Raw genomic sequence first — 27,829 nt, 5'->3', positions numbered from 1 at the left:
AGCTCTGGCGGCCTTTCAAGGCGTGCTATTGTATCCCCCATGCTAAACAGATGCAACCGGCATCCCCACGTTTCAACAGCGCAGCCATACTGCCCTTCCCTCGCTATAAGGACGCTGGAGAACTGGCTTAAGTCAACATGGCTAAAAATGGAAGGATGATACTAGAGGAGGATCATTTTAAGAGATGAAGGAGAGGCAACTCTTTGGTGCCAAAATTGTACTGATTAAGCCATCACTGATTTCAGACACCACAACCGTAAACTAAGACGAGCCGGACATTTAGAGACCTTGACACATGCAGCCTGAACATCAGAGGAGGAATTTGGCAGGACAATTGTGACTGAGAGGCTGTGAGATCCATTTGATGCTCAGACCACGAAAACACTTGCAGATACTCATAGAATTGCACAGCAGCACTCTGAGAAATGAGTTCGCAAACAAAAACCTGTTTGAGGAGAAGTTGTTGAAGATGCATATCTATAAATACACTTATGACATTGCATTAAAAAAATTGTCTGGTGCACTAAATGTAGGTCAGAAAACAATATAACTGGCCCATAGGAATAGAGCTTGCACCTGTTTATCAACTTTATAAATATGTTTAATAAATCCATAGTCTACAGTGTCCAAGTGCAACACACAGCAGTTATTGTGTGAGAGGTATACCTTTGAGGTGGGGATGTGGCCAACTATGAAATATCAAACCTGAACCAAACACTCTGGTTACTGTAGTGCAGTTCGAGTATATGGGATGAAAACATATATGAATATGGTAAAGGATCATGTAGGCCTACACTTATGTCATTTCGTCAAGTTTAATTTATTTAAAGACAGCTTCATGACAGCTCTTTTTCGTGTGTTGAAAAACGGTAATCACTGCTGGTAAGATGCAGCAGACCCTGTCCTGCTTCGTGTGAAAGAGCATGCTATTGTAAAAAATAAATAAAAAATCACTCGTTTGACTTACATACTTCCCTTGCTGCTGGGCGGATAAGCCGAGCCATCTTGGTCAACTACAAACAGCCTGTGTCACGTCGGCTCCAGCGTATGCTGAAAAAGGCAACATGTAAGCGACTTTTAACCCACGTTGCGTGACCTCGGCCACACGAGCAAAACGTCCCGAGACGACTCGACTCGCAGCGGAACCCAAAGCACCAGCAGCAGCGGCGGCGGCTGAGTGAGGGAACACGCGAGCGGACCAACCGGGGAGACGGAGGCTGACACGCCGTGTCATTTTGCTAAACCGCCGTTTTGTAGTCGAGAGAGAGAGACGAGCTAAAGCTTAACATCTTCGAAGGCGCAATCAATGTCAACGCACTGTTAATATTATTCGCAAGAATAGGATCGTACCTGTCCCTTGCTTTAGTTGTCAGGTTCCATAGTGTAGCGGTTATCACGTCTGCTTTACACGCAGAAGGTCCTGGGTTCGAGCCCCAGTGGAACCAGTTGATGTTTTCTGTCCACGCTTCGGAAATGATTTGATTAACTTGACGTCGTGAGAAAATGCACAGCTTGCCGACCTACATATTGTTTATTGTTCAGTAGATTGACAGAGATGTAACTGTAAATTATTGAGGTATGCAGTGGTTTTGGAGTGGACTGCATTGCATTGTTTTAGGCATACTTTTAGAATTACATTTCAATTTGTCAAGTTCACCACCTCAATAATAATCATTTTAGTAAAGATAGTAGCCTCGTTGTAACACCTCTCTGACTGTGTCTGCAACACCATTAGTATTTTAAGAGCTGCTGCCCACTGCTCCTAATAAAAGGATGGGTGACTGATAATACATAAAAGAATACTATCATTTCGCTGTCTACATGTATAACAGCACAAGTTGATTACATCTATCAATAAATAAATCTAGCCCAACATAAATTCAGTGAGAACAATAATCATTCATTTATAAATGTCGGATGACATCAATCATCTCCGACAACGTTGCAGGCCAAACTGCTGATGCACACGCGTGTGCTTCGCCAGACTTTGACGTGCACGTGCTAGGCGTTATCCGACATGCCCAAACAGTTTCCAAAGGCTACATTTTGAGTTGGGATTAACACATACACCAAACACAATGTAAAGGCCAGTAAACTCGCTGTCTTCATAATAAATACTCACCAACTCTTCGGTTTAAAAAAACTTAAATATTTGGGAGCGTGTCCAAAGTAACGTGAACTTACTTTAAACGGATGCATTATTAGTTGATAGCACATAATAAGTGTGTAAGTGTTGGAAGGAGGTCGGAACAAGGAGTTAGGTAAACGTTAGCTCACTTAACCTCACTGCGGACAACAGCGCCATCTATTTATATTTCCAATACATGATAACTTATTTGACCCTTTTCTATTCTTCAGTAAAGTTCCCTCTTTCAATAATTAGTCATTACTGCTGGAGCTGGACTATTAAAACGAAGAGGAAGAAAAAATAGCTAGATGATGGAGTCGACTGTCAAAAGGTTAGGAAAGGTCGCACTGTTGGTATTTGAACGTGCCCTTTCTTTTCTTCTCACAAACGGATGTGGTTTCAGTCTTGTTTCCGGGTGTCGCGTTAATTTGTGTCCCCAAAATGGCGAACTTAGCCGCTGCTGCTGCGGCTGCAGCCGCCGCCGCAGTCTCCGCGAATAGAGACCCGGCCGTTGATCGTTCTTTGCGGTCGGTGTTTGGTAAGATTGTTTCCGTTACGTGGTTAGCGGCGGTTTGTGTCTGTTCTCCGCGTAACAACGTGATAAAGCACCGGTTAACAAACGAGATCTCGCTATCGTTGATAGCCGACTGGTGTTGCTGTTAGCTCAGCAACGAGGGAACTAACTTCGCGCGAGCGACCCAAAGGACGATTAATACATATAGTTGCTTTCTTTTTTTATTGCCAATTAACGTCTCTTTGTTGTTCCTTTTAGTGGGGAACATCCCGTATGAAGCTACAGAGGAGCAGCTGAAAGACATCTTTTCTGAAGTGGGACTTGTTGTCAGCTTCAGGTAAGAAAGGGGGAGACGCTCATCTTCATTGTGTGCCCCAAACCCCAGATACCAGATACAGTGTAACACAGCATACACATACAAGCTTATGTGTTTGTTGTATTCTCACTGTAAACTCTTAACCATGTGGACTATCGGACATGATAACGTGCGTCTCTGGTGCTCAGGTTGGTATATGACAGGGAGACGGGAAAGCCAAAGGGATATGGTTTCTGTGAATACCAAGACCAGGAGACGGCCCTCAGTGCCATGCGGAACCTGAACGGGAGGGAGTTCAGCGGCCGGGCCCTCCGTGTTGACAACGCAGCCAGTGAGAAAAACAAGGAAGAGCTCAAAAGTAAGCGCCTCTTTATCCCTTGGTGTGTTTGAATCTGCTGATGTGTATGTGCAACGCTACAGTTATCTGCTATTTCTGTCTTGCACAGGTTTGGGAACGGGAGCCCCCATTATCGAGTCTCCTTATGGAGATAACATCCAACCACAGGAAGCCCCAGAGTCCATCAGCAGAGCTGTGGCCAGTCTTCCACCCGAGCAGATGTTTGAACTGATGAAACAGATGAAGGTAGGCTGGTTCACTGCCACCTGTGTTAGTATGTTACGGGTCCATTTTGCATATCCATTTATGTCTGAATAGAGCCCTTTTTAAAGTTGATGCATTTAACGTGAACACCCAAACCATCCGGAGTAACGCTAAATGTCATCAGTCCCAGCCGAATGCTGGCCATCCACTCACTCTTTGTCAATCTCTGACAATCAACATATCAGAAGCCCTGGTCCTTACAAGCATGTAACTGTCATGCTTGTGTGTTACTTTTGGAATCCAATCAACTCATAAGCATCACATTTGGGTTGTGTACCTTCTTCTGAATGGCAAAAGAGTCTGTTCAGAGTCTTTACTTTAATTGATATGATTTTTTAAGTTGGAAAGGCTACAAACATGGTTTGATTTTGGTAAAACCTGAGTTCGGTCTTTGTTTCGTTGAATTAATTTATGGCTATTTTATTTATTGGTTATGCGTCTGTTGTAAGAAGGTACATTCCCTCCCTATTAAACCTAACAGATGTCCTTCGTTTTCTACTTTTCTATCATGACTATTTAACAAGTTCATTTTTCAACTCATTTTCTACATGCCTTAAAAATTGTCTTTGAGAGACTACCGGGAATAAATAAGTTGTACAAACCCCCTTTTCATGGAAGGGTTAAAGGAAGTTATGATGCCTCCTTTCTGGTATTATAACTTTATCTCTCCGATGGGTCCGTCTACAGCTTTAAGCATTATTCTGGTGCCATGTGTGAGAAATTTCTTTTGAAAGTAACAAAGATTGATGAATCTGATATAACTAGACATTTTATAGTTCCCCCTCAAAAGTAATGTTCTCAAACTGTATGTTTAATGCCGCTTACTCTCTTTAGTACCCCAAAAAGATGGTGAAAGATATTTCTTTCAATTTTAAGCCCCTCCAGGGTGACTACTGTATGCAGATGCTCTTCCTTCCATTTCATCTGCCAGAGAGGCTTAATGTTTGCACATCTGTCAGTCTTCTTCATTAGTCTCAAAGAAACGCTGCACTGCAGACAATTTCCCCTCCGACTGGGAAAATGTTTTGTCGTACAAAAGCGCGCGTGAGAGCGTCTCCGTGTGCTGATCAGAGCGCGAGTGCTTGGGCTCCGATCCTGATGGCACCGATTTTGTTGGACATCTTTGTTTAATGTTTTGTGCTGATGCAGCCACTTTGGTTGGTTATCGGCATGAATCTAAATCACAAATGGGCGGCAGAAACTACAAGGGTATGTCTAACCTGTCGGGAAGTAAAAGAACACGTTTTTTTTTCATGAGAAGCTCCTATGTAAAAGGGTACACATTTTTACTTATTTTTTGCTCTCATCCCAATTGTGATTTAATTTTTCAGGACTCTGTTTGGTAAAAATGTGATTTGTCTCTCCAGCTGTGTGTGCAGAACAGTCCCCAGGAGGCGAGGAACATGCTGCTGCAGAACCCTCAGCTGGCGTATGCTCTGTTGCAGGCCCAAGTGGTCATGCGGATTGTGGACCCCGAGATAGCCTTGGTGAGAGCGGACCAGATGGAGAATGAAGAGATTTGTGGAATCTTGCATGAGCTGATGTTTATTTGAAGCGAAGTCCTTCTGAGTGGCATTGTCATTAGTCCGTGTAGCCAAGTGCTACTCTGCACTTTCAAATCTGTTGCACGTTTTTCTAAGCTGCTCTTCCATATACTCCGTATCCAGAAAATGCTCCACCGTCAAACGCCCGTCCAGCCTCTGATTTCCAGCGGGCAGGTTGGAGGAGCGCCGCCGCTCAACCCGCCGTCGGCTCCACCCAGCGCGCCGGTGTCTCAGCCGCAGCCTGTGGTAAACAATACGGTCCTTCACTCTTTAGAGTCATCGTCGCATCAATTCTGTTTTGACAAAACGGTCACGCGCTCCATCCACCCTGAAAAAGGCCGAGATGTTTTGTGGCTGGTAATAAATACGTATTGATGAGAACGGCGTTGGAGAGCAACGCTGCAGTTTGTAGTCCGCTAATGTCAGAATTGACCAATTTACTGACTAATTAACCAAGTTGATCATCTGAGTCTCACAATTCATTAAACGTGTATTCTTTGTGAAGAAATAGTTCTTTAATTATATTTGTTATATATTCCAGTCTGGAATGCATATCAACGGAGCGCCTCAAATGATGCAGCCCCCCAACACAGGTGTTGTTCCTGGACCAATGCCTGTTCCAGGACCGGGACCAGGACAAGGACCGGCACCAGGACCAGCCGGGCCTCCAGGTAATCGTCATCAAACTGCATTATGTTATTACACGGCTTATTACTACGGTCATTGATGGTTCATGTGTGACTGTTTGATTTCACTCGATCCTTAAACATAATGAGGTTAAACAGATTTAATGTTATCTTTGAAGAATAGTTACAAGTTTTTTTTAAAATTTTCATTGAAAAGCAAAGCTGTCTATTTTGGTCAATGTGAGATCATTTCAAAACGTGCTAGTGAGAGTGCTCACCTGTGTGCGCATCACGGCTGAGCGATGCGCGCGCCGGCATCGGAGCTCTGGAATGCTTTCAAATGTAGACGTAGTACTTCCAAAAAGCCGCGGACGGCCAGCAATACGCTGCACTTGGTGCCATGTCTCCCATCACTCGCTGTGAGTCAGCGCTGCCTTGTGTGTTTTTCTTCTTCAATACAGTTAATTGATAGTTAGTTTAATTTCTACAAATTGTGTACATAAAATAGGGGGGTATTGCGCTGAATGAATCCCAAAGGGATCGATATGAAAGTTATGAAATAGGTGAATGAATATATTCCGGCTGTAACATGAAGGTGGATCTGTCCCTTTCACTCCGTGCTGCGTTACGGTCAACATTCCATTTACCCGTTAACAACGGTAACCATTTGAAATAGCGGAATGACTAAATGATGTAAACAATAATGAACCAGTGAATGATTAAAACCCTACATGAACTAATATCTATACTATATGCTGTTGAGTGTTGACATGAAACGGACTAACCGCTGGTTGATGGCGGCAGCCTTTTAAACAAAGCGAACTCTGCTAGATAAAAGATAAAAGATTCCCATTCCCCTGCCAGTCAGTGATCGGCAATCGGCCCCAAAAACGCTGATCGGAGCATCTCTAATAACTCCTTATTTTGAAGACGACCACAACTGCCGTGTCCCCGTTATCTTTTTATTTTGTGTTAAAGCTTTGCACATGTCATGGCTTACTGGGATCACTAGAGGTCACCAGAGCCGGGTTAGGAGTCGGGAGGCTTTGAGAGATGCTAATCAGCTTGACTCTTGACTATTTCCTTTCATTCTCCATAAATGTTTGATGTTTTTATGTTATGTCTTCATCCAAATTCTTGAATGTTAAAGTTCTCTCCTCCTTCTGTGTGTGTTTGTGTGTATTCACGTTATTGTCATGACCACGCTGCTAAAGTGCTGCTCCGCTCTCTTGAGTCTTGTCTCCTTTTCTTTTCACTTTAATGCTGGCTCAGGAAACCTTCAGCATTCTCCCACAGGATCGTCTGGCCAAGCTGCTATCGAACGGCCTCAAGGTATCACCGTCCTGCTTCAGTTCTCTCGTAGGACGCGTATGGAGGGTGCAGATATGTCGAAATACACAACACTTTGTGCGTTGGCTTTGTCCAGGTCTTTTAGACTGCATGTCCACTATTATCAAAGATGAACCCTTTATTTGGCAGTTAAAGTACCGAAGAAACCTGTTAGTGTAAAGAGAATTATCTCTGAGCATTATCATAACTCAAGCACCCCCCCTTCAAGTTTCCTGAGGGGGGGGGGGTGCTTGAGTTATGATAATGTTCAACAGATACAGGTTTGCCCGGATTAAAACATTTGTAAGGATGCAAATGATATTTCTATGTGTCTTACTTGTTGTTTTAGTGAGTGAGTATTGTAAATAGTGTTGTTATAGTTTATTTAGAATCATCTCAGGAGAAATTTAGCACATGTCTTTAATGATGCTGACACAGCTGTGTAGTAGGACACCTCAAAGCCAAAAACCTCCATACTTTTACAAAGTTTTTACACAATTAGATTTTTGAAAACTAATAGTTGTCCATGGGGATATGACAGCTAGAGTTTCAGGTAAGTTCAGAAAGGTGCATCACTTTACCGTAATGCAGCATTTATAACTCGGAAAAGACAAAACATTCATACCATATTACGATATAACGTAATCCAAAATGTAAGACGATATCTAGTCTCATACCACACGATGAATATTTTGTTGATACATTGGCTCGCACCATCCGGATCCTAGATATGGTATCACAAAGATGTGGTAAACTGCTGTGACCTGCAGTAAATATGCACAAGTGACTCTGAACTCGATGCACGTCGGAACCTCGGGGAACCGGTCCACAATCTTTGAGTCTCCGAATTATTGGAGTTGTTGGCAGAAGCAAACATTTCTCTCGCTGACTGAAGGATGGCGGTTTGGATGTTTTATCCCTCTGCGACATGAAGCAGAGGAGGAATGCCGTTAACACGTTCCTGTCTGTACTGAATGCTCTGACTCTGGGGGTCACTTTACTGAGTCAGTCGGACTGATGGCTGCACAACAGGATCTGTGACATGGTTAGTTCCTTAAATACATAATCGAAATGCAATAACCACTTTATAAAGTATATTTATCCTCCTGGTTGAATAAAATACTCCATACAAATGAAAAGTACAGAATATTTTCTGATTATGTGCTTTGTTGTCATTTGAGACGACGTAGGTGTGTATCACTCATCTTGATATAACACAATGATTACGTAAAAAGGACATTGAGTTATGGCCCAGCCCTGTGGACTAACTTAGACTCATTATTTTGCAGCTTTCCAAACAGCAGATTTTAATGGCCTGTGCGGTGCAGCCACTGTAGCATCTACACATGCGTCACTGAACTCGATCAGAAGGTGTTGCCCTCGTGTTTCCTCTGAGTGATCCTGCTTCATAACCGCACACTGACCTGCCCACCTGTACTTCTCTCTGCACGCTCCCTGCCACGACGTTCTCATGGCCAAATAACTCCAGTCACAAGACGCAAGTAGGAAAAATTGTTCAAGTCAGGACTGTGTGGGAAGTTGTTCATGTGTTCTTCAGGTTTCCGTGGGTTTTGAAGCTGTAATCTCTTAAATTTTGATGGGGATTTTTTTTTTGCTGCACTCTCGTGTTTCTGATATCTCCCCGTGTGTTGTGACATTTTGCTGTGGCAGTTTATTGTGGTCGCTGTGTACTTTGTGTGTCCAGCAACCCCCAAGCAGCTCTGCTTGTTTCCTGAGCTATCGAACCTGAGCAAACACTTGGTGTGTGTGTGTGTGTCTGTGTGTGTCCGTAACTAGAATATCTTCCTTTTCTTAACGGGTTAGTCATGAAACATTTCCCCGTCATTGAATGGAACACCAGCTGGTTTGGGTGTCGTGTTTTTACGTGGTTCAATGTATGATTTTCTCCTCTCAGGACCAGGCGGTATCCCCCCCAGAGGCCTGCTGGGAGACGGGCCTAATGATCCCAGAGGAGGAACTCTGCTGTCCGTCACAGGAGAGGTCATAGAGCCCAGGTGAGATCCTCCCCCACATACAGTTTATCTAAAGTGAAAGCGGTGCGAGGTTTACTGATGTTACTTTGAGGAGGATGCTGAGGGTCCAGTGAGGAGCCAAGACCAGCCTCTCCAGCACCTTCGTCACATGGGACGGTCGGAAGTCCTCGAGGTCAGACGAAGTGGACTTCTCTTGAAAAGGGACCAGTAGTCGGTCAATAACAATTGCAATCTTATTTCCTTCTGCACACGGCGTGATTTAGTTTCCCGCACACCAGCAGGGCAACGTAATGTCTCATCGACAGATCAACTAACTCCTTGTTCCATCATTGCCCTGCAAATATAAAATGTGTTCCTTCCTTGTATGCGATGAACACATGCATTGAGTTCTCCTGTTACTGCCGACTGGAGATGGTATCAAAAGCAAGGGTTAAATAAATGAAAATAGTGACTTGTTGTACTTTTTACTCATTTTCCCCCCCAAAATACTGTAGATGTAAGTTAACTGCTCCTGTTTTGTGTTTGCCTGCTCTAAGTCGGGGTTACATGGCAGCTCCACCGCCCCACCAAGCCCAAATGCCAAGTGGACCCCCTCCGGATATGAGAGGCCCTCCCATGGACATGAGAGGCCAACCCATGGGTGAACAACGCAACATGATGGGTGACCCCAGAGGGCCCTCTATGATGGAGCCACGTGGACCCCCGATGGAAACCAGAGGTAGCTGCTCTCACGATGCGCCAGAGTTGGAGAACGTGTGATAGCTCACGTTGATGCGGGGCGACTGCGTGCGTGGAGTCCACGTTTTGTTGTTCAGTTTCCGTCACTGAACCAAACTAAAGTATTTAGTCCCAGCGAGATGCGTTTCTTTCTGCTTTGGCTAAACTTCTGTTTCCTTTTCTTTTATACCTCTTTAATCTATTTGTTCTGTTTCTAGAAGCCAGAAGAATAATCCCAGTTACAAAGAATGATGAACTTCATTTTTACTTCAGTGATTTTCCACTGTGAAGTTGGTGTAAACTACCAAGAAATTCGAAATGTTTATTTTTTTAGTCATCGAGTTTTTTTTTCTTCTTTTTTTCATATAAACACAAACAATATTGTATTTAAGATTCAAACAAATCCTGTTTTCACTTTATGTATTATTATTTCTGTATTATAAGCTGCTAGAGGTTTTGTAAACGGGTCATAATTCATCTCAAATATCCATTTCTGTTGTTGTGAAAACGTCTCCTACAACACCCACATTTATTGAAATGATCATCTGCACGGCGATAATCCTTGGACAGTGTTCAAGCCTCAACCAAGTAGGAACAGTAAGAGTATTTTTCTTCCTTTCTGCAGGTCGTGACCCGAGGGCGATGGACACACGCGGGCCAGTGGCGGGTCAGAGAGTTCCCGCTCCTCATAGCATGGGTCAAAACGCGCCTCCACCTGCTCGACCGGTAACTGCTTCATCTGTTTGGTTATGTTTTTCCATTTAAAATTAATTACTACGAGGCACAAAACTGTCAATCAAAAAAATCTGTTTATTTAATTTAGTGAGGATGTACATCGGTTATTATTACTATGATTACTTTCAAGACTTCTTTTTACTGTGTTTTTGTAGATTACAACGTCTACACATTTAATATGTCACTCGGAATTTGAATCTCCTCTTTTGACTAAATTATAAAAAATACTGAATAAATAAATAAACATTCACTTAACATTGCATTCTAAAAGTGTTCTGAATATATGAAAGATGCATTCAGGCATATCTGCTGAAACTGTGGCCTATACCCCCCCTCATAAACTGTCCGTCTGTCCTGCAGGGTCCTGGGAGCTCTGGCGCTCCTCCGTCAGGAGGATTCAGCCCGGGGCAGAGCCAGGTCTCCACCCAGGACCAGGAGAAGGTGGGTGCCACTGAATCTGTCAGTCAGCTGGTTGTTGAAGTGCCTCTGAGCAACATGCCAATCTCTTTTTGCATCCTCATTCACTGATTACACGTCATTCTGCATCACCCGAGTGGTGGCAAATGCATCCTAGTTATGTTCTAAAACTAAGGCTTTTTAAGAAGGAGTTCTGATTTTCCTGTTACCAGCGAACATGTCTTGAGACATAGAATAAGTGCGACTCAGCGTTTTCTGTCCACTTTGAGGGCGAATCGGCTCATTCAACCTCCCGTTTTGTGCGTCCCTCTAGGCTGCCCTGATTATGCAGGTCCTGCAGCTGACCCCAGAACAGATCGCCATGTTGCCCCCGGAGCAGCGGCAGAGCATCCTCATCCTCAAAGAGCAGATTCAGAAGACTGCTGGAGGGGCACCTTGATGGTCCGACTGGGAATAAAGTAGGCCGACATGAAGTTTCATTTCCATTCCTCCAGGACATTCACTGGTTTTGAAGCATTCTTGTATTGTCATGGAGCGAAGCTGTAATTCCATATTCTGTTTTTTTTCTCTTCCGCGTGTCATTTCAGGACTCGACCTGCTCCACCTCGCTGACCGACACCTTCAGCTCCAACCGGTCTGCAGACATCTCATCTTAGTTTTGACTGTTGTATAGTTGTTGTTTTTTTACTTCTATTGTCTGTTTTCTTTATGAAAGAGCCACCAGGTTTTTACTTGTGGATTTAAAAACAAGTGATACATCTGAGTGGATTATGAATGCTGAACAGATGAAGACCAAGATTGACAGTCATGAGGTTTCATCTTTTTTCCTCCAGAGCCGACTGTTTTCATGTTATCAGCTCTAGAAAGTGTCTGGTTGTTGTTTTGTCAATAAAAACCCCAAAATACTTTTGTTATATTCATTTATTTCAAATCAATTTGGAATTGTATGCAAGAAAATGAAAGTACTGAAGTCTTGCCACGCCTTAGACAATGATTAAACTCAGGCTACGTGACAGGAAGTCTGGTCGTCTTATTACAATAAGGAAACGCCAGCGTCATTTTACATATAAAACAATTTCCAAGAAACCGGTTTTCTTAAGTAGTTTCAGAAAAGTGATACAGTTCGAGAACATTTACAGGTGAATACTGTAGTGAAAAATTAGGAAAGATGCTGATTGAGCTAAAACTGTCCACAACATTAATCAACAATTTGCCATTAGACTTTTCTGACATTCACATGGAAGATTGTTGGTTGTAGAGCAACTATATAGTACATTACAATATGAACCCTTTAGAGGAAAAGAAAACACCTGATTAATTTAGCATTCACAAGGATACTACAGAGACTAAACATTTGAGGTGTCTTGTCACAGTAACATATATAATCTAATCTATCGAGTCTCAGGCTTCACCAGACAAACGCACGATCAACATTGTTGTTGATACAATGAGAATATCTGACTGTATAAACTGACTCACAGTGGAAACTCCTGGTTTCATCATAAAGGAAAGAGTCAGTCCCCGAGTAGTGCAGGTGAACAACACACACACCTCTGTCAGCGTGTCCAACACACCCATCTGGCCCAGGTGTCCGGGAAGCTTTGTCATTTATTTTCTCACAATAATAAAGAAACTTGTCCTTTAAAATGGCCAAATGTTGTTTCCTTGATTGTATTTTCCACTCAGAAATTCTCCTTGTTGAAGTAAAATTTGGTCTTCCGGGGATCCACATCTGAGTATTTGGCACATTTCTTTGACAAGACGGTTGCTAGAACTGAAGGACCACACAAGAAGGTTCCCACCACAGACCTGAAAACACGATGAAGAGTTAGGAGGTTCAAGTTTGAACGTTAAAAGTGCATATGGGTGGAAAATATCAGAGTCCAATCCATGCAAATAATGATGATAAACATAACTTGTCTAGCACCTTTCGTACAAGATAAGTAGCACAAGGTGCTTTACAATAAAGTTCTTCAGTCTGTATTTTTTATAAGCTATACGATATATTTGAATTGATCTTCTGAAAAGAGGATTTGATCTCACGTGGGGTTTTCTTTGCGGACTTGTTCGAACTCCTTGTCCCAGGCCGGTCTGCCGTAGTGAGTTTTCTGTTTGAGCCCAGTGACCACGTCGGTGTCCTCGTCAGAGTGAATCCAGGCATGATTGGCCTGTGATGGTGTGGGGGGGGGGGGGGGACAGCTGAGTGAGATAAGCTGAACGCTCACACTGGTTGTCCGGACAACGCCTGTGATTCACACACTCACGTGGCCTTGGTCCCACCCGGTCAGATAGAGTTTGTAGGTGAGGAAATCCGCCATCCCTCGCTCCTCCATCTCTCTCTCCAGCACCTGCAGGAGGTCGGCAAACCATTCGAAGGCGTGCGTTTCCCGGCAGATCCAATAGAAGTAGATCTGAAACCAGGAAGTAGACGCAGACGTGCTGAACAAGGATTCTCTCACAAAGGAGCTGCTAAGGACTTGTTTTGTTTGTTATTTAAATGCATAATTGCAGTATTTACAGGACTCGATATGGGCGTCTGGGTTGTTACCTTTCTGGTGCGCAGTGTAGGGTTGGAGATTTTAAACTTGTACCAGATGGACTTGAGGATGGAGGCGAAGGGAGTGACTCCGATGCCGGCCCCCACCAGCATGCTGACCTCGTAGTCGAAAACGTCCTCGCTGGCGGTGCCGAAGGGGCCGTCCACGCCCATTCTGAGGAGCAACAATAAATAACCTGGAATCAGTTGCAAATGATCTCCAGGTGACTGCCAAGGCCTTAAAGATGAGTTTAAATCACACAAAATAATACTCAGTTTGCTCATGTTAGCTTTCACAAGCTCTCCGACATGCCTTAATCATAAAGACATGCACCGCAGCCTCACCCCGGTCGTATGGATGTAAATGAATGTTGGTGGTGGTCGGAGGGGCCGTAGGCGCTGATTGGCTGCCACGCTTCTGTCAGTCTGCCCCAGGGCAGCTGTGGCTACTGATGCAGCTTACCACCACCGGTATGACTGTGTGTGTATGACTACTGGACTCTGGACTCTGTAAAGCGACTTCGGGTGCCTTGAGAAGCGCGATATAAAATAAATGATTATTATTATTATTATTAATCGTTATTGACCTTGAAAAACAGCTGCTGAGAATAAAAGATTTGTTGTTGTGTATTTATTCAGTCAATCATTGCAATACAATATTATTCTATATAATATACAAAAACAGAAAGACTGAAAAGTTATAGGTAGAAGCAAAAAATGCTTATATATTCCTATCCAAAATTATTATAATCAAATAAATCAGAAAATGTATATAAAATAAAGAAAAATAACATAGAAAAAATATATATATATATAGATTTTTTCTTTCTTATATATATATATATATATATATACATGCATCTTCCATATACATACGTTTCAATCACACTTAACCCTCAAAAATAGTTTTATAAATAATCCTTTTGAAAACCAAAAATGAGTTGACCATTCTTATATCCATTTTAACGTTGAATTTAAATTCATGTTTATCTTTTATTAGAGACAAGTATGCAGCAAAGGGTCAACGCCACATACCAAAGCATTTAAAGCCAGTTTGTGACGCACGACCCTGGTTTTCATTTAGTTGATCTGTGGGAGCTACAGAAAGTTTGACAGAGAACCGGCTTTTTTTTAATTAGCACTCACTTGGGTCCCTGTGCGCCCTCCGGGAGATTCTGCATGATGTCAATAAGTTTGTCGGTCCAGTTTCCGGCCGAGCGGATGTGGACGGTAAAGAAGTCCTCCTCGGGGGCGGAGGTCATGGTGAACGGGTGCCACTCCAGCTGGGAGATGGCCGGGCAGTTGAGGAAGATGTACTGGCCCACATCCATTTTGAAACCGTTCTTCATCAGCTGCAGCTCCAGCACCTTGGACGGATGCATCACAATCTGAAAGTGAAAAAACAAAAAACAAAAACAGGTGAGGAAGCCGTCGCATCGCTTGCCGAACAACACAGAAGGCGAAGCTGAATCCAGAAGCAGACGTACCTTCCTGTATGTGACTGCCTGCATGTAACGAATGAAACGCAGCACGCGCTCACAGAGGTACAGGATCATTGGACTGATCACCCACCACCACGTCTAAAAAACAAACAAACAAGGAGATAACATTACTTCACAATTCACAAACCATGCTTATATCTGTACTCGTAGTTGTGGAAATGAAGTCAATATATTAGAAGCTGTTGCAAAGGCTGGTAGAGACTAAAATGACACTTTAAAATGGAAACATTCAAACCTGTGCCGGCCCTCCTGAAAACTGAGGGACGGGACACTCTTGAATCCGACCCCAATCGCTGCTTCGAGTTTGACAGAAGGTGGTGTTGAACGGCTGTTCGGTATTGCTTTGCTTCCTCACAATGTATCTGCAGATTTGAAAGACAATACAATGACGACAACAGCGTCTTGAAAAGAAAAGAAAGCAGACACTTTTTTCCCCCCCCTTACCCGATTCCGTGAATCACGAGACCAGCGAAGAAGATGACGAAGAGATGGTGGGTGTACCAGAAGACTTCGAAGTAGCTGCGTCTGATGACCTCCATGGAGGAGGTGATAATGAGGATGAGGGCCAGCGTGATGATGACCCCCGTGATGCCAGCGATGCTGGTGAAGAGAAAGTATGTCGGGGTCTGCTGCGCATCCTTAGGCACGAGAAGAGGAGGACACAGAAGAACAGGAGGAGAGAAGATGGAGAGACGGTTTTGGAAAATAAGGAGCATACCATCCTTCAACTGATATGAACTCATGAAAAAAAAAAACTACGACATGCAGGGATTTGATATCTCTGCATGCATTTTATTTCATTACAATAACTTACAGTGTCTATGTTGCGGATGGGGTTCAGGTAGGTGGTGTTATGCGAGTCTTCCAGTTTGGCCAGAGCCATGCCGAGCTCATCGTCCGTATTCCGTCTGTTGTCGTTGTACCTCTCCACGTTGAACAGATGAGCAATCAAGTGCACGGCTGAGAGGAGACACACGATCACCGTTGCTTGATCGATCAATCAATCAATTGCTTTTACAGTGTAATCAGCTCAGATCGGCTCGGCGGTGCAAGGCCTCATATGTTAAACGTCTGAACCTTGAAAATCAGCTTTAGCGTGTACTGGTTACCAGTGAAGGCCAGAAGGCCAGAACGGGTGTTAAGTGTTCAAATGATCCCATTTTTCGAGTCAAGATTCAAGCTGCAGCTTTCTGAACAAGCTGAAGACCTCGAGCACAGCGAGGAAGACCAGAGACAAGGAGGACGCATCACATCGTGAGGAAATAGGATCTATTCATGTCATCTCATGTTCACTTCACCACCAGGATGGACAAATTGTTTGATTTGTTTCCCTGTTCTTCGTCACCCTTATGTAAACTATCTGATGAACACGGATGAGCTGCGGTTCAGACAGGATTGCACATTGTGGTAAGTATATTGTATTTGGCAGAAAGCCCAAATAAATCTCTAAATCTCTAAATCTGAGATGATAAGATTCATCTTTCCTTTTTATTGTCTTCTGAATTATAGACATTATCTCTGCTCCAAACTTAAATGTTGAGACAAGATTTTAAAAACAACATTTATTTTTGCTTTAAATGAAGCAATTGGTAATCTAATCTCTGAACAAATAATAAAAAAGGAAAGAGAAAATGCTCGCATGAGTTTACCCGTCATCAGAGCGATCATGTACGCCACCAGCTTGTGGAAACTCAGATTTTTATCCAGTTGTTTCCTCATTGTTCTGCCGCAACACTGAAAAGATAAAAGTAAGAAAAGGAATGTAGAACGTACACCAAAAAAAAGACAAAGAACATATTGCCCAAGTTACTGAAACCAACCCGACCGGTGTCTGTTCAGGGGGAGGAGTCAAGTTGGCGTTTTGCAAAACATACATTGTCTTTACATGTGTCACACCTCTAATACTGAGATACAGCCCAAGAGAGGACTTCATGTTATACATTGAATTCCTTTTCATTTCAGTTTTGGTATTTTTGGATAATTAATTCAATGTATACAATGTTTTCTAGGACATTGTATACTTTGGTCATGTCATATGAACTAGTCAAACTAGTTCATATGACATCACAATATGCTTATTCTGTCATGAAAAGATAATGACAGTGTGTTGAGCACACCTCGCTTTTCTGCGAACTGGAAGCGTCGTGATCTTACCACAAACGATCCTCGGAGGAGCGACAGCAGGTTCCTGCACACCGGCAGGAGGATCAGCAAGCAGTTGAAGTTGAGGACGGCTGCAGGAGCTCTGGCCCAGGCCAAGGCGTGCTGGAAAGGAAGGGATTCATTTGCACCACTGAAGTTTCCTTAACGACTACAACAGAAGAATAGCAACAAAAAAACCACAATAGAATAAAAATATAGATGGTAAATGTGCTTTTCTAGTGTTGTGACCGGTCAAAGCTCTTAAACACGACATGTCATCATTCACACCCGCATGGCCATGTGCAAGGTGCCACCTGCTCATAACGAACAGAGTAATAATGATTAGGTGTAACAGAAACACGACTGAGATGTAAAACATTGCAAGTAAAAGTCATGCATTCCAAATCCTACTTTCATAAATGTGTTGGCAATTTGCATCAAAATATATTTAAACTACCAAAAGAAATACAACTCCATATGTATTATTATGACAAGTTGCAGCTTGTAAAGTTAGAGCTTATTTGACCTACTTTACATACCTACCTATACCTGCATCGATTATTCTAGTGCTATAACAATACAGCATAATTTATTAATGTTTAATTATTTGTCTTTGTGTTATTTAAGATGTCAAACACATTTAGAGTAGAAATAAGTCAGATATTTGCTTCTATGAGTAGAAGTAGGAAGTTGCATGAAATGTGAATACTCAGTACGTCAAAACTGTACTTCTATGGTTGAAGAAGCTTCTCAGACGACGTCTAGTCACTCACCCCCAAAATATGACGCGTGTAGAAAAACTCTTCCCTCAAGGCATAGAACAGGTAAAACCAGACGAAAATGAAGATGTTGATGGCCATCCAGACCACCTGCAAACACAGAGCACAGCAGGTTTACATCACAGAATTAGTCATTGAAAATAATCTGTTGGTTATGTTATCTGCGGTAAAGCACACACACACACACACACACACACACACACACACACACACACACACACACACACACACACACACACACACACACACACACACACACACACACACACACACACACACACACACACACACACACACACACACACCCCAGAACTCACCAGTATGAAGGCTGTGAGTCCATTGTTGATTATCCAGTTCGCCATGTTGAGTTCCTAATCACGACTCAGCAGCTTCCCTCTTCACCTGCGCTTTTATCCTCCACACCCTCATCCGGACTCCTCCTTCCTCCTCTTCTTCTTTCCTTCCTCCTCTTTCCTTCCTCCTCTGCAGGTGAGGAGGCGACGTGAAGTGTGTGGTTGAGGCAGTTTGGAGGAGAGGTTTGCCCCCCTTGTGCTGAATGACCACATTCCTCCACGCTGCCACCTCTGTCCCATTAAAACGGCAGGAATGAGGAAGTCGTGACAACATTCGGGAAGTTTTCCCCTCCGCTGGGCGGCGACTGGTTTCATATACAACGTTCTATTGTGTGAGTAACAAGGAGTGAGCTCATAAATGAGGTAAATATAACACAATTATCGTGTCAATATCAGATTCTTTTATTTGGGTTTCAAGTAAAACAATAATAGTCAAGGCACTGAAGGAACAAACGTTGACAAAACATGAAATATTAGCAAAACTGTCAAAGCACATTGATAAAGTAGAAGCTAATTAACGTCAATCTGGTTAAAGCGTCATCATATGGGAGGTTAACAACACGCGTGATATCCCACACCGTCTAATCGCTCACGGTTGACTCATTTTTGTCAAACTAAAACCTGTTTTCGTAAATCAATGGAACCAGACTGAGAAGTGAACAATACACGGCATTCATCACAGCAGGTTTACTTAGTTGGATACGAGGAGGACACATTCTTCTGTCTCCCGTCCTCCTGCGGTTAATAAAAACAAAGTCGGCTAAGTGCAGATGCAGACGTGTGCAAAGGCAGCGTTCGTGGAGGGAGTTCCCCAAAATGAAGTAAACTGGGGGTGCCCCCGGTCAGTCTTGGCACGTTTCCCGCACACCTGGCTCAGTTCTGTGCATGACCCACTGCTGCTCGCTCAAGGCGGCCTTTGTGCATCGCTGCACATCTCGACATGCTACATTCTTTGGTGGACTGAGGCCCCGCTGTGCCCCGGGTGAGAGTCGGCACACTCCGTGAAGCCATCGGGAGTTCACATGAATCCCCGCCACGGCCGTAAGGTGAGAAGCTTCTGTGCACTTCGGGGGAATAGTTCATCACCTCGCTGACTTAAAAAAAAAAAAAAACGCACTCATTCTGGTCTTTTGTGTCAAAGTACTCGAGGTTTCGTTCCGTGGTGCAGCCGAGATGCATTTCTAGAGAACTTGTTCCTTTAATTCCCCACCGAGCCTCTCTCAGGGCGCCTCCATTATCTCATCCACCATGTCCGTCTCCCTCTCCCTCAGCGGACTGGTGAGGTCCGCGGGGTGGGAGCTGTGGGGGTCGAGCAGCTCCAGCGGCTCCTCCGGCACCAGCACCATGGTGGCGGCGGTGGAGTAGGAGGGCGCCATCTTCCGCCGTCCGCCCCCCGCCCCCCTCCTCCCCGGACGGAAGCAGACGCAGTGCATGCAGTCGTGCACGTTGTACTTGAAGAGGCGCCTGCAGGGGTGGCAGAACTGGTAGAAGAGCAGCATGAAGAGCAAGGCCAGGCTGTAGCAGATCAGCAGCTGGACGGCGAGCAGCGGCGCGCACACGTACTCGTAGAAGTCAGACTTGAAGAAGTACCAGAGCGTGACGAGGAGGAAGTTCTCCACAAAGCGGCCCGCGTAGTACATGGCCAGGCGGTCCCACTGCTGCTTCTTCTCGATGAGCTCTCGATGGGAGAAGTCCAGCTGCACCGCCGACCAGCAGAAGGTGTTGATGCAGGCGTAGAGCAACGTGAACATGGACAGCACCACCATGGTGCCCAGCTTGGAGAAGTTCTTCTCCACGTCGTCGGTCAGCGAGCCCTTCCTCACCCAGAACTCCACCCAGGGCAGGAAGAAGAAGAAGAGCAGGTTGACCATGCTGACGAGGATCACCCAGTGGGTCAGCGCCGTGCTGAAGAGGACCAGAGCCGTGATCCGGGTGGCGATCTCCAGCCCTCGCCACACGATCATGCACAGGTAGGAAAAAGGGCGCAACCGCACTTTGTAGTTGTCGTATCTGATCTGGATGGCCAGAACGCTGCACACGACAGCCCCGTACGTGACGGAGATCAGCGTGATGATCATCAGAACCACTGGGGACACAAACACAAGCCCTCCGTTAGCTTTGGAGCCACGGCATCACGTCACCATCGACACACGTCTCGAGCAGAGAACTCCTTAAACTGGTCATATTTAAATACATACTTACTCCCAAAATAAAACACATGTAATAAGTGAGAATTTTGTGACATCATTGGTCCAAACGAAACCATCTCTACAACTACTTAAAATATAAGTAGTTGTGTTTACACACACACTACCGTTGAAAAGTTTGGGGTCACCCAGACAATTGTGTTTTCCATTAAAAAACAGACTTTTCCACCTAGAATAGTCATTTACCACATTAACAACGTATAGTGTGTATTAATGATGTTATCTTCATTTTTTTAAATCTGTGTCTTTCTTTGAAAAATAAGGACATTTCAAATGGTTCTTTCTTTACTAAGTGACCCCAAAGTTTTGTATGTAGTATATATATATATACACATACATATATACATGTACACACACATATATATATATACACACACATATATATGTAGTATATATACACACACACATATACAGGACTGTCTCAGAAAATTAGAATATTGTGATAAAGTTCTTTATTTTCTGTAATGCAATTAAAAAAACAAAAATGTCATGCATTCTGGATTCATTACAAATCAACTGAAATATTGCAAGCCTTTTATTCTTTTAATATTGCTGATTATGGCTTACAGCTTAACAAAACTCAAATATCCTATTTCTAAATATTAGAATATCATGAAAAAGTATACTAGTAGGGTATTAAACAAATCACTTGAATCGTCTAATTAACTCGAAACACCTGGAAACACATTTTCAAATGTTTGATTTTGTTTTGCTGTTATAAATCTTTTTTTTAACTTGGTCTGAGGAAATATTCAAATTTTATGAGATAGGATTTTAGAGTTTTCTTAATCTGTAAGCCATAATCAGCAATATTAAAAGAATAAAAGGCTTGCAATATTTCAGTTGATTTGTAATGAATCCAGAATGCATGACATTTGTTTTTTTAATTGCATTACAGAAAATAAAGAACTTTATCACAATATTCTAATTTTCTGAGACAGTCCTGTATATATAAAATATAGGCTGGCAGTGACATTTCATTTGATGTGTACAGTATTAACTCAAGGTGATGAGTCATCGTCTGTATGAGCCGACCTCAAATCATTTGGACCTTTTGTTTTTAGAGCTACTTCAACCTTGCCAGGAATATAATTCAGAGTGCAACACTGTTAAATAGTGCTTTTTAAAGAGACTCTAATAGTGGAGCAGTAGCAAGGACCTTAAGCCCTCCATCTTTCTTACATCTGACAGGGGGTAAGTATTTCTCCTGGATGGTGGCGTACAGCTGGAGCGTCAGTTGAGGCGCTGACCCCAGGAAAGCCTGGATCACCGTGGTGCGCTTGAAGGCGTTTCTGTGCGAGGCCAGGTTGCGCTCCGATTGGCCGATTTCCCACTCCATCGGGATCCCCTGGCCCTTCGTCAGATGGATCTTCCTGGAGATGGTGACATAGGGCTCCTCCATTTTATTCGACTTGAAATAGATCACCAGAGCTTCAAAACACCTGAGGATGAAATCAAAGAGTGACTACGGGTGGAGTAACACGTTCACACCAACAGAGGGCAGTGCAGTGGGATGTTGAACCACAATGAGACACGAGGTCTTTGTTTTAACATCAACAAATACTCATCATAGTGCGGATATGAAAGGGCACAAGCGTTAAAGCAAAGTAGAATAAAGCTAAATTAACAGAGGTTATACACTATAATAGCAATATGTTGCACACACACACACACACACACACACAGTCCACCAGAGGGCGGTCGGTAGAAAGGAAACATGGCAGCTTCTCAGAGGCCTGGCTGGATCAACAGAAGAGCTCAGGGTGTGGTTCCCTTTACGTTTGCAAGGTAAATGCTCCCTGTGTTCACACCAACCGGCTGAACTCAACCACGATTCATGAAGAGCGAAACGTGTTTTTCACTGAGATGTGTTCCGTGTAGAACTTTGAAGAAAGGATTTCTGGCAAATGTAATCGTTTCTAGATTTAAAAAGTATTCAAATGCTTCCAGTCAGGTTTTTAAGAGGCCCAAAAGACATACGTTTGTAAAAGAATCTTAGAACCAACTACTCAAGCTGCAACAAGCCAACTACCTAAACTGGAAGTACGAGGTTTCCACCTGCCAACAACAAAATGTCGGCATAATAAATCCCTTAATCGTGTTTGTAAACGGACCCACATCTCACAGTGCAGCACATCTGAATTCAAAGCTCGCCCTCTGAGGATTCCCACTGCAGTGCTACATCTCACAGCCCTGTGCTGGAATGTCTTCTTTTGCTCCATCTCTAGCTTTGGAACGAGGAGTTGAATCCCACAGGAATCTATTGCCTCATGGTTCAACCATGTGCCGGCCAGACCGTCCAGTCAGCGGTCGACATATTGCTTCAGCTGCTGCTAGAAGGGAAGCGGTCCTCTCTCCTTGCAGTGTAAACGTGGCACATTGCCAAGCTTCCACAATCTAACCTGGACTGTGTTTGACCCAAACATTAGAGACTGGCAGGGGAAATAGTGTTGTTATTTAGATGCTTAGTTTCTCTCTAAACACGTTCCCTCCCAGACCGATGGCCACGGACAGAGTTTTTACGTTTTAGTGTTCAAGGCCGATGAACCGAGAAACAACGAAGGCCAACACCAGATTAACTGACACCCTTTTCCGGGGAAACCTGGCAGCATAGCGGCGCTGAGGACGAGGACGCAGAGGGAGGGCGCTGAACTTCAGCCAGCGTGCACTTAGCATTCAGACTGAAGACCACTTTGGGGAGGGGAAAAACGACTGCATTAGCCAAGAGGATCAATACGCGGATCTCTGAGGAAGGAAAACGCACACGCTACTGCTCGGTCTAAACATGCGAGCACAGCAGTCTGACGGGACAACATCACACACGACGACGAGGAACTGGCTTTCAAAAGAAGCCGAGAGTCTCCTGTGACAATTGAAATACTGAGTTTTTTTTTTTAAATGGCCCGAGGTGCATGCAGGAAATTCTTTCAGCTCTATAGCAAGATCCTCTTTTTGGTCGCCTGGGATTACGCCATCGGGGTCATGGCGCTCACATTAACACGGCCTCGTCCGCCTGCAGAGATTTTGAGAGACAAAAACAGACACAAAACTCCAGGCTCTGCATGCAGAGACTGGCCCACATCGACAGAGGAATCACAGTGAGCTGTTTCTGTCCCAGGAAGCCAGTCCTGACAAGTTGAAAATAACCCGACGCCCTCCTCAGAGCTGCCATCTTGACTCTGTGGATACTATCTCACAGTCTTCTCGGAGACTCTTATCTAAAAACGAGGCTCTTTAAAGGGTTCTTCATGCAGTTATGTGTAAAAAATGTGACTTGAAATTCCGGTTTTAATAGCAGACGTTACCAAGTGTTGGAGTGCGCAGCCACAAGATCAGCTTATTACATCATCCCTGAGTCACACAGGAAACCTATCGACAGCGGCACAGCGTGGAACGCAACTCTCTCTAAAGTCAAACAGACAAATAACGAACTGAACAGAACAAAATGCTCTGTCATAACAAACCGCGAGGTTTGCTTTCCGGCTTCACTGTCGACATTAAAAATACATCAGAGACGCAGCAGAGCATTCTCAGACATGTGCAGCACCATAAACTAGTGGAGCTCACATGGTCCAGGCGACTGGTTTTAGACGCTGGCAGCTCGGCCCAGACTGACACGACTATTGGATAGGTTGTCTTTAAAGGTTTATGGTCTCCGGAGGAGGAATGCCACAGACTTCGGGGATCCACTGAGTTTGCGTTCTTCCGTACTTCCACTTGCTGGTTTGGGTGCATTCCCACCAACAAAGATGGAAACTTCTCACAGTTCGAGTACAATTGTGAAGTGAGCAAACGAGCAAACCATGTGTTGGTCAAATGTTGCCGCTAATGCTGGGTCCAGTTACAATTTGCGAAGAAGAAAGTGAAGAAGAGGAAGATGGAAATTGGACAACACTGCCATGTCGTCGAAATCCACCCAATTAGCCAGACAGCGTAAGCAGAAGTGTGCTAACGGAAGCTCTTCCGTAGAGTCACAGCACTCGTCTTGTTTTCCCATTTCCATAAAGTGATTTTAAGCCTCATAGAAGAGTGCTCTGCCAGATTTAGCAATGCACTCGGGAGGCAGATTTGAAAAGAAAGGATCAAAATCGATGCAGCAGAACCAGAAATATGAGCTTCTTTTTTTCCTCTTCCCATTCCACACATTATTCTTCCTTGTCCCGACGAAGCAATGTCGACTCCAAAGGTCAGGTGAGATAATTTCTGATTTGTGAAGCCCTTTTGACTCAAATGGCTGTTATCACAACGGGGAACACAGAAAGTACGTGAGCCTCGTATTCTGAAAAGATACATTGTATCGCTGTCGACAAGCTACGTTAAACAATGGCTGCACGGAGATCCCGTTAGCTCAGCATGGAAGAGAAGATCACTTCCCGTCTTCTGAATGACATTGCAAAGGGTTCTTTCTCTCTTTGATCGATATTAAATCTCCATCTTTTCTCTCGTATCGGAAAACCGATTTTAAATGCATCGGACCTGTTGTATTTTAGGGTGCACTGCCAGTCACAAATCAAGTTATCAGCCTTTTAGCAAACCTTTCTCTTGCAATGAGCTCTTCCCGAGGCCCGTAAACCTGCAGAGCACCGGAGTGGGAATTCTAGCCTCGTAAAATGAACACACCCTTCACCTGGCTCTTACTGTAGTGTACATTCAAACAACCCCTCAGGGCTCGCTGTGTTGACTTACGAAAGCTCAGAGCGAAAAGAAAAATAATCATCTTGTGTTTTTGAATATCAGAGATCTCCCTGCACGAGTTCACCAAACAGACCCTTGAGCTGAGATCAAGCGACTTCAAAGTCGTCTGTATAGACAGAAAACCTTCGTAGCAACATGCTCTTCCACCGCTCCCGGAGAGCGGCCCCGAAGGCCTTCATCACGAGATAAGCTCCTAAAACTGAGCGGCGCACAACCCGTAACTGTGAAGGATGTGTCGCCAAGGCGAGTGCCAGCCCTCACAGTCATCTGACATTGGTTTAACAGTGGAGCCTGCAGCGGGTTCAACTGGGACCACACCACCCAGGGAGACCGTGGCAGATTCAAAGAAGCTCAGAAAGGGGAAAGAGGTGGTCATGTCCAGTCATCCGTTACGTCCATTATACCGGACAGGCCTTCCTGGTCTGATGCCGTTAATGAGTGGCCCGTCCGATTCCCGTCCGCGCAAACAAATTCATGACGCTGCAGCAACCCATTAAAAATGTATGTGCATTAGAAAATAGATGAATTACAACAGATGGATGGGGACTAACAGTTAGTGCACTCAACCAGACTGTCAATTAGTATTTTACAGATTAACTGTACTGCAAACTGGACGTTGGATGTCCAGTAAGATGTTAGGCTGCAAGTTAAGATTATTTTCTTTATCAAATGATCTGCAAGTTCTCAATTAATCGTTTTCTGTCCAACATGTCAGAAAATATGGAAAATTCTTGTTTTAGTTTCCGAGCACACATGATGCTTCAAAGAGACAAGATATTATATATATTCTATATTGTTTACGATCATGCATGTCCAAGCATAACATCCTCACATTTAACCAAATGAAACTAAATAAAAGTTTGGAATTTCAGCTTAAAAAATTATGAATCACTCATAAAAATAGTTATCATTTATTCAATTAATGTAGTCATCTTTGCAGCACAAAGGGTATTGAGGAATTATCGACAAACATGTTTGGGAAGACGTGACTTGATGTTTATGGCTTTTGTTTATGTTTTAGGTGATTTACTACAACTCCCATCGAACCCTTGCTGGCTCAAACGTTGGGTTAACATCTTCAAGTATCTAAATTCTGAGAAAATGTCCACGACTCTTGAAATTCCTAATGCATCTTCCTGCAACATACCGCCCCCCCCCTCACACACCCTGACCCTCACCCACCTAATGACAGGGCCGAGCAGCAGCAGGTGCAGGAAGAGGACCAGCGGCCGGTCCCGACCCAGGTCCCGGTGGATGAACGTGAGCGCCAGCTGGATGAGCAGGGCGGGCAGCAGCATGAAGGCGATGGTGAAGCTCAGCCAGATGACATCGTCGGTCCTGCGGTACATTGCGCAGAGCACCGCGGCGGTGACGAACTCCGCGCAGTAGAGCGCCGTGGCCAGCAGCACGCTGAAGGGGGGCTGGATCCGGCTGTGATTGACCACCAGCATGACTCGGTTCCCGTCCAGCACGGAGCAGTCGTCCTGCGGGTCGATGTCGGAGATCTCCCCGTCCTGCTCCTCCATGGTCACCTCGCACATGATCCCGTGGTTGGACTCGATCGGCACGCGGACAGGCGGTTCGGACTTGGACGTTGAGCTGAACTCGCCTTAGCGCGCTTCGGAACACACTTTGTGAACGCTTGCCTTTATCCGCCGTCTCTCCCAACTTTCCACCAAGTTGATCATCGCTGGTTTCACATCGCGTTTCAACGCAACAATCCCGCCCCCCCACAGACACACAGAAAAATATATGCTTTTGTTGTGTTGTCTCGTATGTCGTCGGGCGTTACCACCCGGATTAATCCCGAGGATAGCGCCTCGCTGCCTGCAGTGATACCACTGTTGTTGTTGCTGCACCGTCAGGCTTTAGGATCGGGGGTGTTCAGCGTTGTCATGCAGCGCTCTTCAAATAAAGACTTCGCCCGGCGATCGTCGTCCCGAACTCGGAGGGTCGTCAGTAGTTTTAAAATAAATTACATTGAGATTAAAAGCACACGGTCTTCGTCCCGCTGTGGCGTCGCTGTGCAGGTAGTTTGAGGTCGGGGTGCTGCGGGGGCAGCTCGTGGCTTCAGTCCTGATGCGCTGTCGATGCAACAGCTGCGTTAAGTCGGCGAGAAACACACAGGGCGAAACCGGAAATGAAAGGGCGGCCTCCTTCAAAGTAAGAGCGATTAGAGCTAAAATAACATGGAACTTTACTCAACAATACATTGTTTGTGTGCCAAGAAGAGACACTTAATGGACATATTTATACATATGTATATCATACTTATATTTATATATGTATGTGTACTGTATATATATATATATATCTATACAATTTACAATTAATGAATAATTTGTACAGAAAGGTGCATTTACTGTAAAAAGTAAATGGAAAAAAAGCCCAAAGAATTTACAATATGGATCAAAAAGGGAAGATAAATAACCTAACTATTGTAATATCAAAACATCACAAAGAGGTGCATCAGCTTGCTCTGCAGGCAGAAAAATAGATGGAAATGGAGAACACTGAACCGTATAGAGGGGTGATGGGAACTGCGTGTAGAAATGATATGAAAACAGTACAAATAGAAACTGAGAAAATGTTTATAAATATATCTGGTGTGTGGTCGGGCTATTTTGAGTAGCCCGACATGTGATATCTTGCACAGGTGACTGTGACTTTGAGAACTTTACTGTACTGCTACTA

At 44.1% G+C, this 27,829-nt stretch overlaps 3 protein-coding genes and 1 non-coding gene across 5 annotated transcripts; 2 read left to right on the top strand and 2 right to left on the bottom strand.

Moving 5' to 3' along the window:
* Nucleotides 1-1,372: 1,372 nt before the first annotated feature.
* On the top strand, nt 1,373-1,445 carry trnav-uac (transfer RNA valine (anticodon UAC)). The gene has a single exon. It is a non-coding gene; the product is annotated as a tRNA-Val (tRNA).
* A 1,108-nt stretch (nt 1,446-2,553) lies between these two features.
* Nucleotides 2,554-11,827, top strand: cstf2 (cleavage stimulation factor, 3' pre-RNA, subunit 2). Of its 2 annotated transcripts, XM_056438960.1 has the most exons (14): nt 2,554-2,666; nt 2,901-2,979; nt 3,147-3,316; nt 3,405-3,541; nt 4,927-5,046; nt 5,227-5,349; nt 5,645-5,774; nt 7,002-7,061; nt 8,974-9,073; nt 9,589-9,770; nt 10,395-10,495; nt 10,865-10,945; nt 11,235-11,379; nt 11,509-11,827. In XM_056438960.1, exons 1-13 carry the CDS (start codon nt 2,570-2,572, stop codon nt 11,358-11,360), a joined length of 1,506 nt encoding a protein of 501 aa, XP_056294935.1. In that variant the 5' UTR covers nt 2,554-2,569; the 3' UTR covers nt 11,361-11,379; nt 11,509-11,827. The 2 variants fall into 2 exon arrangements, with proteins under 2 accessions (XP_056294935.1, XP_056294936.1); XM_056438961.1 differs by lacking the exon at nt 7,002-7,061.
* Nucleotides 11,825-18,486, bottom strand: nox1 (NADPH oxidase 1). The gene is made up of 13 exons (XM_056438959.1): nt 18,198-18,486; nt 17,875-17,970; nt 17,114-17,224; nt 16,609-16,693; nt 15,774-15,919; nt 15,404-15,597; nt 15,195-15,321; nt 14,945-15,037; nt 14,604-14,845; nt 13,470-13,632; nt 13,186-13,332; nt 12,965-13,089; nt 11,825-12,730 (listed from the first exon to the last, which is right to left on the bottom strand). The coding sequence occupies exons 1-13, from the start codon at nt 18,240-18,242 to the stop codon at nt 12,604-12,606; spliced, it is 1,701 nt and encodes a 566-aa protein (XP_056294934.1). The 5' UTR covers nt 18,243-18,486; the 3' UTR covers nt 11,825-12,603.
* A 125-nt stretch (nt 18,487-18,611) lies between these two features.
* On the bottom strand, nt 18,612-27,225 carry xkrx (XK related X-linked). The gene is made up of 3 exons (XM_056438962.1): nt 26,318-27,225; nt 21,623-21,882; nt 18,612-20,319 (listed from the first exon to the last, which is right to left on the bottom strand). The coding sequence occupies exons 1-3, from the start codon at nt 26,674-26,676 to the stop codon at nt 19,454-19,456; spliced, it is 1,485 nt and encodes a 494-aa protein (XP_056294937.1). The 5' UTR covers nt 26,677-27,225; the 3' UTR covers nt 18,612-19,453.
* Nucleotides 27,226-27,829: the final 604 nt, after the last annotated feature.

Source organism: Pseudoliparis swirei, chromosome 19 (assembly GCF_029220125.1).
Source record: "Pseudoliparis swirei isolate HS2019 ecotype Mariana Trench chromosome 19, NWPU_hadal_v1, whole genome shotgun sequence".
In the NCBI taxonomy this organism is placed as follows: domain Eukaryota; kingdom Metazoa; phylum Chordata; class Actinopteri; order Perciformes; family Liparidae; genus Pseudoliparis; species Pseudoliparis swirei.
Note: the sequence above shows the minus strand (reverse complement) of the source record. Positions and strands in the feature narration are given on the sequence as shown.